The sequence below is a fragment of the Nakaseomyces bracarensis genome, assembly GCF_045282275.1.
Source record: "Nakaseomyces bracarensis strain CBM3 chromosome Unknown Scaff5_0, whole genome shotgun sequence".
Taxonomy (NCBI): Eukaryota; Fungi; Ascomycota; class Saccharomycetes; order Saccharomycetales; family Saccharomycetaceae; genus Nakaseomyces; species Nakaseomyces bracarensis.
Window position 1 is genome coordinate 239,524 of NW_027263965.1, and position 13,280 is coordinate 252,803.

General features: G+C 36.5%; 8 protein-coding genes across 8 annotated transcripts; 6 read left to right on the forward strand and 2 right to left on the reverse strand.

Moving 5' to 3' along the window:
* Positions 1 to 8: 8 nt before the first annotated feature.
* STU2 (Stu2p) lies at positions 9 to 2,498 on the reverse strand (the record flags this gene model as incomplete). Its single annotated transcript, XM_071051115.1, has 1 exon — positions 9 to 2,498. One exon carries the CDS (start codon positions 2,496 to 2,498, stop codon positions 9 to 11), a length of 2,490 nt encoding a protein of 829 aa, XP_070907811.1.
* A 473-nt stretch (positions 2,499 to 2,971) lies between these two features.
* MDE1 (methylthioribulose 1-phosphate dehydratase MDE1) lies at positions 2,972 to 3,598 on the forward strand (the record flags this gene model as incomplete). The annotated part of the gene is made up of 1 exon (XM_071051116.1): positions 2,972 to 3,598. One exon carries the CDS (start codon positions 2,972 to 2,974, stop codon positions 3,596 to 3,598), a length of 627 nt encoding a protein of 208 aa, XP_070907812.1.
* Positions 3,599 to 3,826: 228 nt separating this feature from the next.
* Positions 3,827 to 4,129, reverse strand: LSM8 (U4/U6-U5 snRNP complex subunit LSM8; the record flags this gene model as incomplete). The annotated part of the gene is made up of 1 exon (XM_071051117.1): positions 3,827 to 4,129. One exon carries the CDS (start codon positions 4,127 to 4,129, stop codon positions 3,827 to 3,829), a length of 303 nt encoding a protein of 100 aa, XP_070907813.1.
* A 91-nt stretch (positions 4,130 to 4,220) lies between these two features.
* On the forward strand, positions 4,221 to 5,377 carry REC107 (Rec107p; the record flags this gene model as incomplete). The annotated part of the gene is made up of 2 exons (XM_071051118.1): positions 4,221 to 4,647; positions 4,722 to 5,377. 2 exons carry the CDS (start codon positions 4,221 to 4,223, stop codon positions 5,375 to 5,377), a joined length of 1,083 nt encoding a protein of 360 aa, XP_070907814.1.
* Positions 5,378 to 6,017: 640 nt separating this feature from the next.
* TES1 (palmitoyl-CoA hydrolase) lies at positions 6,018 to 7,076 on the forward strand (the record flags this gene model as incomplete). Its single annotated transcript, XM_071051119.1, has 1 exon — positions 6,018 to 7,076. One exon carries the CDS (start codon positions 6,018 to 6,020, stop codon positions 7,074 to 7,076), a length of 1,059 nt encoding a protein of 352 aa, XP_070907815.1.
* Positions 7,077 to 7,502: 426 nt separating this feature from the next.
* Positions 7,503 to 8,015, forward strand: ESS1 (peptidylprolyl isomerase ESS1; the record flags this gene model as incomplete). Its single annotated transcript, XM_071051120.1, has 1 exon — positions 7,503 to 8,015. One exon carries the CDS (start codon positions 7,503 to 7,505, stop codon positions 8,013 to 8,015), a length of 513 nt encoding a protein of 170 aa, XP_070907816.1.
* Positions 8,016 to 8,785: 770 nt separating this feature from the next.
* On the forward strand, positions 8,786 to 9,952 carry PCT1 (choline-phosphate cytidylyltransferase; the record flags this gene model as incomplete). The annotated part of the gene is made up of 1 exon (XM_071051121.1): positions 8,786 to 9,952. The coding sequence occupies one exon, from the start codon at positions 8,786 to 8,788 to the stop codon at positions 9,950 to 9,952; it is 1,167 nt and encodes a 388-aa protein (XP_070907817.1).
* Positions 9,953 to 10,425: 473 nt separating this feature from the next.
* ILV3 (dihydroxy-acid dehydratase ILV3) lies at positions 10,426 to 12,180 on the forward strand (the record flags this gene model as incomplete). Its single annotated transcript, XM_071051122.1, has 1 exon — positions 10,426 to 12,180. The coding sequence occupies one exon, from the start codon at positions 10,426 to 10,428 to the stop codon at positions 12,178 to 12,180; it is 1,755 nt and encodes a 584-aa protein (XP_070907818.1).
* Positions 12,181 to 13,280: the final 1,100 nt, after the last annotated feature.

The following is a 13,280-nucleotide window of genomic DNA, read 5'->3' on the forward strand; positions in this document are numbered from 1 at the left end:
ACACAAATTTAGTTACCTAATTCTCTATTTCTAGCTTTCATTGTCTCTATTCTTTCTTTTAGCTTCCTAGTAACTTCCGCAGCACGTTTCCATGACTCCTCGTCATCTTTACCTGATTGATGCTTAGAAAATAGTGGTTGCTGGTCAGCAGAATTTAAAGTAGATGATCTAGAATTGATTCTCAGGGAGTTAACTCTTTTAGGTAACTCTTCATCGCTGGACTCAGTAAATCTCCTGGATTCCGGCATTGCAAACTCCGTATTAAAGGAAAAGGACCTTCCAGAAGTTGCTGGAGTTTCTAGCTTTTCATGTAGCTCCTTAATCTTTCTTTCAAGAAGATTAATTTTCTCGACTAGCTTCTCATTCTCACGATCTCTAGTAGTTAAAATTAGGTCAAATTGTTCTTTTTCCTTATTATATGCCTCCAATTTTTCCGTTAACTCATTGTTTTTTGTGGTTAAGTCACTATTGCTATTTTCCAGCAAACGGATTTTTTGTAGAAGTTCTGAGCGATCTTTATCCCATCTTTCTTTCTCATGAATAGATGAACCATTAGCAATAGGTAAATTGGATCCATGAGCATTATTATCCATATCCATATTCTTATTTATTCTTTTATTAGGTGTATTGCTACTCGTTAATGTTGTATTGTTATTTTGAGATGCTGTTGAACCTGAACCAAAATTTGGCTTAGTTAAGGCTCTTGATGTAAGCAGGACTCTTGATTTAGGTGAATTTGATGTAGAAGGCTTTTTCAGTGGTGATGTAGGAGGACGTTTTGTCGGTAAAAGAGTGGATGATCTGTCATGGTCAGATCTAACATCGGCAGATCCAGGTCTAGACTTCACAGCTATCATATCTTCAATTTTCTTCCTTTTCTGTGAGTCTAACTTATCTAAACTATCCACGAAAGGCCTCTTGCCGATTAATGCCACTAAATTTGCAAAACATTCAAAACCAACATTTCTAATTGTTGGGTTAGTATCATTAACAACTTTTAACACAATTGGAATGATGTCATTAATATTGGATGCTAGGTAAGAAGACTTCAGATTTAAACCCGGTGTATCAAGTGTTAAAACGTAGTTGAATAATGAAGTACATTCCATCTTTATCTGTGGAATTCTGTGTTCCATGTATTGTAGAAGGCTAACCAGCAAGTCTTCATTGTGAGATACTAATGGGTTATTATTCATCATGATAGTTTTCAAAGTGACTCGAATAGCCTCAATAACAGTAGGCTTCTTCTCCTTTGTGCGATCCAGTAAAGGATTATAGACCAATAGAATTAAATGTTTATTGAGTTTCTTTTTCGGCAGGGCTTTTAGAATTTTATCTACTGATTCAGCAGCCAAAGTGACAGCCTGAACATTAACGTCTTTGGCTATTATTTGACCGAAATTACTAAACAAATCTGAATAATTTTCATTGCTATCAGAATCTATCTTCTTAAGTTTACTTAGAACTTGCCCGTAATACTCTTCCATTGCTTCAACTCTATCTTTCCATTTCTGGGAGTTTATTCTGACATGGAAATCTTCAGGTAATTTATCAAGAATAGTTTCACCTGGGATCAAAGAATCCAATGCATTAGATTTGCCTTCCAATTGGGCATTAGATTCAATTCCCTTACCACTAGTACTATTTTCCATCATAATGGTATCTCCATCGTGGTCCACTGCAAAATTTTCAGTCTTCTTATTTTCTATTTGTTCCCAAACATATAAACCTTGTGTGGTTGTCTGGTCTTTCTGCTTTTCTATCAGTTTATCCATGTCTTTAATTTGGATAGGCTTTAACGAACCCAACAGAAGTTCATCTAGTAAAGGCCTATTCTGAAACCCATCAACAGCAAAAAAGATCGTCACTATTAGATTCATTGTCTCTGATCTTACGTTTCTGTCAGCATGGCTACACAGTTTTCCAAGCGGTTCTAGCAACTGTTTTAGTAAGTCCGGAGATCCGAGCAGGTTTGCACGGAATCCCTTCAACAATTGATCGAGTATATTAATAATGGCCGCAGTAGGTTTTGGCTGTCGTATCACACCAGGAAGTTTCTCTAAAATGAGTATTATAATGATATCTAAGGATTCCATCAAAGACGCCAATTTCAAAATACATTCGGCAGCATTCTTCTTTGTCACAGCTCTGGTAGAGCTCAATGGCTTAATTATCAGTACTGGAACCCAAGTATCTATTTGCACTTTAGCAAAACTACGAGAATTGTCATTTTCTGCCAATATCTTGGATATCTTTCTGTCTAAAAATACATTCAACGCTACAACTGCACTCTCCAGGGCAACAACATTAGAATCCTGTATATACCTCCCAAACTCATCAGCATTCCGCCACAGCTTTTCTTCTAAAGAGGGATCAATTATATCCCCTTCTAACTGCTTCTGCAAGTCCTGATAACCACGTAAACGCGCCTTCCATAACTTATGATCCAACTTCTCTTCCAAGGAGAGTTTCTCGATATCAACTTCTTCCTCAGACATTTCTTTTATTTTTCCTTCAACACTACCGGTCCCAACCTCAATATTTATATTTTCAGCGTATCTCCTTATCACTATTGTAACGTATAACACAAGGCAACAGCTAGTCTCTTGATTAGAACCCTTTTGTTTACCAGGCGACGCAAAAACAGAAATTTCATTGTTTTTTTGCTATTAGTTTTTCTTTCTTTCGACAATACATTGTTTACCCATTGATCCCACAGAAAAATCCGTAGTGCAAGCAAATCCATCAAATATTTGAAAAAAAAAAAAATAAAAATAATTTGCAAATCGATGAACTTTGCTTATATGAATGACGTCAGTTGAATTGTTGTAACCGTATGTATCAATACAAGTCCAAATTAAACAACGCTAGACTCTGCATATAGTACAGCATTCGAAACACAAACAATTCCTTTCCACTAACCACCTCCATCAGATAAAAAAATAAAAATAAAAAAAATAAAAAATAAAAAATGGAGTCTAATAAAGCTGCTGAGATGATCTGCTCATTGTGCAAACAATTCTATCACTTGAACTGGTGTACTGGTACAGGTGGTGGTATTTCAATCAGAGATAGAGAAGAGGATATTGCATACATTGCCCCTTCCGGGGTACAGAAGGAACTAATGAGACCTGAAGACCTGTTCGTTATGAATCTGAAAACCGATGACTATATTCGTATCCCGGAGGGTCTGAAACCAAGTGCGTGCACCCCACTGTTTCTATCCTGCTATAAAAAGAGAAACAGCGGTGCTGTCATCCATACTCACTCGCAAAATGCGGTGATGTGCTCTTTGCTCTTTGATAAAGAGTTCAAGATCTCTAATATCGAACAGATCAAGGCCATGCCAAACCACGGTTACCATGACACACTCACAATTCCTATCATAGAAAACATGCCCCACGAAGACGAGCTAATAGACCAGTTGAACGAAGTTCTCGATACCTACAACCAGGACACAGTCGCAGTTATAGTAAGGAGGCACGGCATATTCGTATGGGGACCAACCATAGAAAAGTGTAAGATCTACAATGAGGCGATTGACTACCTGCTAGAACTCGCTTTGAAAATGCACCAATACAACATCCCTCTACCATAGAGTAAAAACAAACAATACCTACAATTATAATCTATATAAAAATAAAAGAGATTCTTCAGAAACTACTTCTCCACCCTCTTAATTCAATTTTGTATTAATATTATTATTATCATTATTATTATTATTATTATTACTTTTAAATTATTTTTTTCCATGGTCATAACAATGCTTTTTTTTATGATTTATCTTTTTTTACTGTTTTTACATAATCGTTTCTTGGTCATTTCATTATTTCAGCTTCCTCTTCTTATGACGGGATTGCCTCTGTTCCCATACTCTTGCCCACACCAGATGCTCATCTTCCACTTTATTCTTAGTGTCCTTATACCGCACATTTGACGTATCTATATCTTCATTCAACAGCCCGCACAACACTACCTCACTCCCTCGAAGAAGCCTTACTTTGCCCCCATCTATCACCACTAGATTCGTATATTTATCATACCCTTCCAACAATACCTCCAGTACCTCCCCTTCAGTTGTCACCAGCACAACTCTCTGATTCAGATACTCCTTCAATAACGGCGACATCTCCCCCTTCTAAAAATTTCTACGTTATCACCAATATAGACAATGTCTTAGCAACAACTAAACCGGTAAGTTACAAAGAAAAGACTAACCCATGGCTCATCTCCCAAATGCTCAATGCCCTTTTTATATAAAATCAAAAAATTTTGGGAAAACCCAAAAAATTTCAACCCTAGCGTATCACGTGATAATATACTATAAAATAGGCGCCAGTACAAGCCCTGTCTCATATAGATTAAGTATACAACCAGTTATAAGGCTAAAGACGATAGCGAAGATGGATGAGCTGGGTAGTACTGATGTGTCGTCCTCTATTGATCCTGACGACTTGATGGCGTCATCTATGGGAGAAGCAGATCGGCAGATTATGGAGTGGGCTGGGAAGTTGGAGCTGGAGAGTATAGATCTTAGAGAGAAGTCCGAGGCTCTTATGAAATCGTTGAAGGAGAATTCTATGGAGTTGACTAAAATAACTTCGACATTGCATAGAGAGCTAGAAAATAACGAAATGACCAGGACAGGTATGTTTTTATATCTTTTATACAATTATTGAATTAACTATAAAGAAGATTTTTCTTACTAACACTTACTATAGAAGTTACAAATAAGTTAACAAAGTTTGAATCCTTATTACAGCAGAAACGAGAATTGAGTAATCAGCAGGTAAATGACATTTTGAATAGGGTGAAACTTGTAAATGACAGCTGTGTCAAGAATATTGAGAATCAGCAACAGACATTACGATCCATTGAGTATCTACATGCAATTGTCTTCAACCTAAACCGTGAATTAGAGTGTACAACCAAATCCTTAAATATATTACTACTTGAGAAAACTGATGAGTGGGAGGCTAGACTTGAAAAACGTATTGAGTCAACCATAAACAAAATAGTGCAAGAAAGTATAAAAAAAGAGATCAGTAGTACAGTCGAGAGTTCTATATGCAGGGTTATTAGCACAAGTCTACAGCAGGCCATCAATAAAGCCCTATCTGATGGTATGGAGCAGTTAGCAACCAAGTATTTCGCAAAAGTTCCTATTCAAAATGAGATACAAAATAAGAGTGACTTACAGCTGGAGCTAGAAGGAACTACATGGACTTGTTCTTCACAAGAGAAATTACAAGTTCGTAAGAAAAGGATAACCAAAAATAAAATATCAAAGAATCGTAATTTAGAAACCTCGAGAACCATTATACCATGGAATGAGATATCTTCACCACCTCAAACAAATTTTACGTCTGAGATATAGATGTAATTTAAGAAAGGATCTCTTTATTAGCAACATCGATTTTCAAGCATTTCAACATAGAGACAAATACTAAATAAAGAAACACAGTTAATGTATTTGTAGAGGTGTGCCTCATGAAAAAAGAAACAGATCAACAAGTTTTTTTTATATCGGATGCACTATATTGAACACCCCCACTACCCCGCAATATCTCGAGATATACATTATTTTTTGTTGGTTGTTTTGATCCACAACTTTCAGCCGTATTTATCTCCAATATTTGTCAAATCGAGATTCAACGATAATGTACAACTACGGATCCGTTGAACTTTTCCGACATGTTTAAAAGTTTTTATTTTAAAATATTACCTAAATTTACCCTTTTTTCTTATTTTTTCAGAACTCAATATGATAATAGTGACCCGACTCCGAGGACATCCCATCGAACCGAAAACTAATTAAAGCCGAAACATAGTCATTTCCTCCTCCTTATCCTAAATCATTAAACCAACCTTGCGAGACTTTTGAAAAATTGTTTATTATATGTCATCAACTAGTTGCATGTGGAGCTCACGAAATGATATAAGTAGCACAACAGATTTAGAAAATTTTTGTCTTATTGTTCTTTTTGTGGATTAAGGAGTTGTAATTTCAGAAAATGATGGCTCACAGACTAACAGCAGCTATGTCGTCGGTAAAGCAAAATTTGGAGAAGATATTAGAACTAGTTCCTGTTACATCTAATAGGTTTATAACACGTTATTTACCAAGTGCTCCTGTCGGAGCTCGTGGTACTTTTGGGGGTACACTAGTAGCTCAGTCTTTACTAGCATCTCTTCACACTGTCCCTATCAATTTTCACCCGACCTCGTTACATTGCTATTTCATAAATGGTGGTGATCCTCGTTCGATGATCACTTATGAAGTTAAAGATTTGAGAACCGGTAAGAACTTTATCCATAAACAAGTAAGAGCATATCAGCATGAAAAACTCGTATTTGCTACTATGATTTTATTTTCTGTCAAGAGGTCCCAACAACATGATTCATTACACCACCTTAAGCGATTAAAGGAAATTCCAGAAGTGGAACAGTATAAAGATGCAGCTGAATTATTCAAGAGTGAGGTCATTGGAAAATTTGTCAAATATCAAAATATGTCTCCAGAAAAGTTCAAGAATGTGAAATTTATGGATAAATATGTCGAATCATTTGAAGAAGGTCCTATGGAGTACAGATTTCCTTCCGATTTCTTCCACAGCACAAAAGAAACCGACCATCTAGACTACTGCGTTCGTATTCGTACTCCAGTTGTTCCAGAAGCCAGTGAGGAGCAATTGGAACAGCATGCGTCTAGTCACCATTTCCATGGACATGGAAAAATACCTGACAAGATCACCCCAGCTAATGATCCAAGATACAACTACGTTGCTTTCGCATATCTATCTGATTCGTACATTCTTTTAACAATCCCATACTTCCATAAATTACCCTTGTACTGCCACCAATTTAGTGTTTCTTTAGACCACGTGATACATTTTCATCAACAACCTCGAGTCAATGAATGGATTCACCAAGATATCACGAACCCTAGATCCAATTTCGACAAGCATTTAGTCCAAGGAGAATATTACGATTCTACTGGTGAGATTATAGCTAGTGTATCCCAAGAAGGTTTTGTAGTATACGATTCCGAGGCTTCATTAAGAGCTCGGTTATGAAATCAGATCTTCATTCCCCATATCATATAATAATATATATATATATACCAGTAATATATTCTTGTCATAAGAAAATAAAACATCTTTTCAGATGTAAAGCAAAAAGCCCTCAACCACACTATTTTATATAGAAGATTGTTGATATAGATCCAACTTCAAGGAGTTACATAAATATTTTGTATTCGTGAATACCTTATATTTATTATATTTATAAGTACTGTACATCATTGTTAATTTTTTCCTTTCTTTTTTTTTCTCTCTCATTTTTAGGTTTACTGCTAAGATAGCCCTTCCACACCGAAGGGGGCATTAACGATTTTGAACAACACCTAAACCATTTTTATTTATATACTTGTGTTAGTTGTGGTTAGATTAAAGATATTTATAGAAGAATAACCGAACACAATATTGGACAAATAATATACAATGACTGGGGAAAACACGGGGTTGCCTGAACCATGGACAGTTAGATACAGTAAGTCTAAGAAAAGGGAGTACTTCTTTGAGCCTGAGTCTAAAAAATCACAATGGGAGGAACCAGAGGGGACCAACCATGATCAATTAGTCTCATATCTACAAGAGCATCCTTTACGTGTGCGTTGTCTCCACATACTGATCAAGCATAGAGACTCTAGGAGACCTGCCTCACACCGTCAGGAAAAGATCACAATAACGAAGGAAGAGGCCATTGATGAGCTGAAAGAGATCCAGAAAAAGCTGGAAGAGGACCTAGAACAAAAGAAAAAACACAGCTTTGAGGCTTTAGCCAAGGAAAGGTCTGATTGTTCTTCTTTTAAGCGTGGTGGCGACCTCGGATGGTTTGGCAAGGGTGAGATGCAGCCTAGCTTTGAAAAGGCCGCATTTGCTCTTAAAGTCAATGAGATAAGTGACGTTGTAGAGTCTGATAGTGGTGTACACTTGATCAAACGTGTAGGTTAAATAGACAAAACAAACACAAGTGTGATATTATTTTTTTTTTTCTTTTATAAATTTTTTTCTTTCTTCTTCTCTGATGCTAGTACAAGCACTAGCATTATTTTATGTTTTCCTTTCTTATTTACAATTACCATTATAATTATTTTGCATACATTGAAAACATATATTGGTTTCCTTTTTACCACAATACATTAACTTATATAATAAAATGAAAGTTTGGGGATACAGAAAAGAGCCCACGTAGATAACACTTGCAGTAAATATGAACTATCAATCACTAGAATATATGCTTACCTGAATTGAAAAAAACAGCATACACATAAATGTATTTGGTCTATGATAATATAAAATCAGTATACTACTGCATATAATTGTATGCCGTAAAACGAACAATCATTATGTGATAAATGTGACTAACACGTACAAAACAACCGAACACGTGATCTCGTGAAGACGGCACAAAAAAAAATTCCCTTTAAAGGGCTTTTTTTTTTTTTTTTTGAGAAGAGGCCGTTTTGGTGGTAAGTAAATAAATGAAGTAAGAAGAAGCCTTTCAATTTCATTAAATTATTCTTATAGTCATATTAATGGGAATTTATCTCTTATTTGTAGCTTTTGGGTTATATCTGCCTTTATTTTTTTTCCTTTACTTTATTAATTATGTAATTGTAATGTTTCCTTATATCTATCTTCTTATCTGTAATATGTAAAAAAAGCTTTCTACTCTTATTTTTAAGGTATCAAAATATTCGATCACAAGATAGAGTGCGACCATGGCTAAGATATCTAGGACTACTCAATTGAAGAAACGTTTGTCCAATTCTTCATTATCTAAATTGTTTAAGGGTAAGAGGAGAAGAGAGGATGATGAGAGTGATAGCAGCGTTGGTAATAACAACAATAGTGATACGGTAGATGAGAAGGAGAACCGGGAGATTGCTATGCCTTCACCAAAGCGTCGTCGTGCAGTTAGTAAAGAACAAATTGAGTTTGAGAAGAGAGAGGCTGAACTTGATGCTGAGTTGCCCGAGGAGTTGCGTAAGTACCGTCCAAAGGGATTCCATTTCAATATACCACCGAAGGATAGACCTATTCGTGTCTATGCCGATGGTATTTTTGATCTGTTCCATTTGGGACACATGAAGCAGCTAGAACAATGTAAGAAAGCTTTTCCTAACGTGGAGCTTGTCTGTGGTGTCCCCAGTGATGAAGTTACTCACAGACTGAAAGGTTTAACAGTGCTCACGGATAAACAACGTTGTGAGACATTGAAACATTGTAAATGGGTGGATGAGGTTATCCCAGATGCTCCTTGGTGTGTAACACCTGAGTTCCTGGCTGAGCACAAGATCGATTATGTGGCTCACGATGATATCCCATATGTAAGTACCGACAGTGATGATATTTACAAGCCAATAAAGGAACTTGGTAAATTCTTGACTACACAACGGACAGGAGGTATCTCAACTAGTGATATTATCACCAAGATCATTAGAGACTATGACAAGTATTTGATGAGAAACTTTGCCCGTGGTGCCACTAGACAAGAACTAAATGTCTCCTGGTTGAAGAAGAATGAGTTGGAATTTAAAAAACATATCAATGATTTCAGATCATATTTCAAGAAGAATCAAGGTAACCTGAATAGTACATCCAGGGATCTGTATTTCGAAGTCCGTGAAATTCTGCTAAGAAAGACCCTGGGAAAGAAACTGTACTCCAAGCTGCTGGGAGACAAGAACATCCCAAGAAGTCTAGCATTGGGATCATTGTCTGCAACCTCAGATGAAGACGAGCAAAGTGATGAACCAACTTCTACCACAAAGGCTAAAAAACTACTCATCAGAGAACCTTCACCAGCCACTGAGTTTGCAAACAAGTATACAGGCAGCAAAGTGCAACAGAGTGAATCAGAGTCCTCATCTGAAGATGAGGAGTAAGCGTATCTTCGTTTTTTTCTCTCTCAAATAAACAGATATACATAAATTTTCTAAAAACCCAGTATATAACAATATGAAATGCATTTTTTTAGACAATAGAACTCAAGACACTTAAAAATATTTACTTCAGTCATCAATTGATCCACCCTTTCCGTTGTTATAGTCGAGCTTAATGTGTCACCGGTATCAATTTCAATGGCCATCGGCCTGTACCGGGCACTTTTTTTTCATTTTTTTTTGGCAAAGACAAATTGTGTACTGACTCAGCGAATTTTTGAAAAATTTGGAAATAGCAGCCGATTGGGAAGACATCTTACCTTCTCTTGAAGTGTATTTAACAAAAGCTAATAGTCATTAGTTAATTAAAACCTTCATTCATTGAAGTCTTGATTCTATTCTATTCTATCCTATTCTTTGTTACCTAAGAAAAGTAAGCTAATAAGAACAAACAAAAAAACATCAATCATAGAGCGATGTCTTCTAAGTTACTATCAAGGAAGTTTTCCACTTCCCGTCTCAATGCTGCTAAGAAATTGAATAAATATTCTTATATCATTACCGAACCAAAGGACCAGGGTGCTTCCCAGGCGATGCTGTATGCCACTGGTTTCAACAAGGATGACTTCAACAAGGCCCAAGTTGGTGTTGGCTCCTGTTGGTGGTCCGGTAACCCATGTAACATGCACTTGTTGGATCTAAACAACAGATGTTCTCAATCTGTCGAGAAAGCTGGTCTAAAGGCCATGCAATTCAACACAATTGGTGTCTCTGATGGTATTTCTATGGGTACCAAAGGTATGAGATACTCTCTGCAAAGTAGAGAGATCATTGCTGATTCTTTTGAGACTATCATGATGGCACAACATTATGATGCTAACATTGCCATTCCATCTTGTGATAAGAACATGCCAGGTGTTTTGATGGCCATGGGTAGACATAACAGACCATCCATCATGGTCTACGGTGGTACTATCATGCCTGGTCACCCAACATGTGGTTCAAGTAAAATTCCAGAAAACATTGATGTCGTTTCTGCATTCCAATCCTACGGTCAATATATCTCCAAGCAATTTAACGAGGAGGAAAGAAACGATGTTGTCCAACACTCTTGTCCAGGTCCAGGTTCCTGTGGTGGTATGTACACTGCCAACACAATGGCTTCTGCTGCTGAAGTGCTAGGTATTACCGTTCCAAACTCGTCTGCCTTCCCAGCTATCTCCAGTGAAAAGATGACCGAATGTGACAATATTGGTGAAACCATTAAAAAAACTATGGAACTAGGTATTACACCACACCAAATCTTCACTAAAGAGGCCTTTGAAAATGCTATCACATATGTTATTGCAACTGGTGGTTCAACCAATGCTGTTCTTCATTTGGTTGCGATTGCACACTCCGCCGGTGTAAAGATCTCCCCAGATGATTTCCAAAGAATCAGTGATACTACTCCATTGCTAGGTGACTTCAAGCCATCTGGTAAGTATGTCATGGCTGATTTGATCAAGGTTGGTGGTACTCAAAGTGTCATTAAGTTCTTGTACGATAACGGTTTCCTACATGGTGAAGCTCTGACTGTCACTGGTGAAACTCTAGCCGAACGTGCTAAGAAGGCTCCAGCTCTTCCAGAAGGTCAGGATATCATTAGACCAATATCCCAACCTATCAAGTCAAGTGGTCATTTGCAAATCTTGTACGGTTCTTTGGCTCCAGGTGGTGCTGTTGGTAAAATTACTGGTAAGGAAGGTACTTACTTTAAGGGTACTGCCCGTGTCTTTGAAGAAGAAGATGCTTTCATTACTGCTTTAGAAAATGGTGAAATCAAGAATGGTGAAAAGACAGTTGTCATTATTAGATACGAAGGTCCAAAGGGTGGTCCAGGTATGCCTGAAATGTTAAAGCCATCATCTGCTTTGATGGGTTACGGTCTAGGTAAGGATGTTGCTCTATTGACTGATGGTAGATTCTCTGGTGGTTCCCACGGTTTCTTGATTGGTCATATCGTTCCTGAAGCCGCTGAAGGTGGTCCAATTGGTTTGGTTAAGAATGGAGATGAGATTATTATCGATGCTGACAACAACAAAATCGATTTATTGGTCTCAGAGTCTGAACTTGCACAACGTAAAGCAGCTTGGACTCCACCAGCTCCTCGTTACACTAGAGGTGCTCTATCTAAGTACGCCAAGCTTGTCTCTAACGCATCTCTAGGTTGTGTTACTGATGCTAACTAAGCGTATTTATGATATGATTCGATTTTGTTCCCTGTTTTTTCAGATACTCATTTTACCAATTATATTTACTTTCAATTCACATCTCAGATTAAAGATTCATTCCCGAGAGCACTAACTTTTTTACTGTTAGATAAGAAAGAAAGAAAACAGGTTTTTCTAATATTAGTGACTTCAATGATCTTGAGATCGTAATTTTTGTTTTATTTTTGTTTTTCTCATTATTTTCTACAATATATTATTTATTAGTGTGAACCGGAAAACACACATAGTTATTGCCATTAGTGGCTCTCTTCCTTTCAGCATATTTATTTTCTTTAAAAAAAGAATCAGCTAAGTAAGTCTATACAAGATATAAAAGTCCATTGGAATGGACAATAATACATAAATTATTTTTTTCTTTCTAATATGTTTCTCTTATCGTTACTCTCAATTAACCAAATCAGGCTACGGAAGAACGGATCCGTCAGAGTTCCGCCAGATCAGGAATTCCTGGAAAAAAAAAAGTAACTCAGGTTGCTAAGGGCTGAAATCATATGCGTCCTGCAGTGTACTCTAAGCTATAAAGTTTATCCGTACCGAAAAAATTTTTTTTTTGTCCGTCCTCGAGAAAAGTTAAAAGGTGTCTTGCCTGATCCGCTTTATAGCGTCTAGGATTAAAGGTCTATGTAATCAATTCTGTTTCTATGTATCTTATATTACAACTCGAGGTTACTAATAGGCGTGGGGCAGAGAGGGGGAGGAATAAACGGAGTTAATATAACTAAAAAGAAAGGTCAAAAACTCTATTGCATATGTACGATCATATTCTGTTATTTCTATTATAAGAACTAAGTTAAAAAAAAGAAACTTTAAAGGAGACAATATATTTCGTTTGTGTTTAAGTAAATAAAAAATACAACTTACTGCTTAAGAGTAATCCTTTTTCGCAACTAAATATTATTTAATCCTTCTCCCTTTCTATTGCTCATCGTAAGTAATTCACAAGCAGTTCAATAAATAAAAAAGAAATTATGCGGTAAATTTAATATTCATTCTTATAAATATTCATATATATACAACAACAAATCGATCCAAATATTCTTAAGGTTTTAAATTTTGTT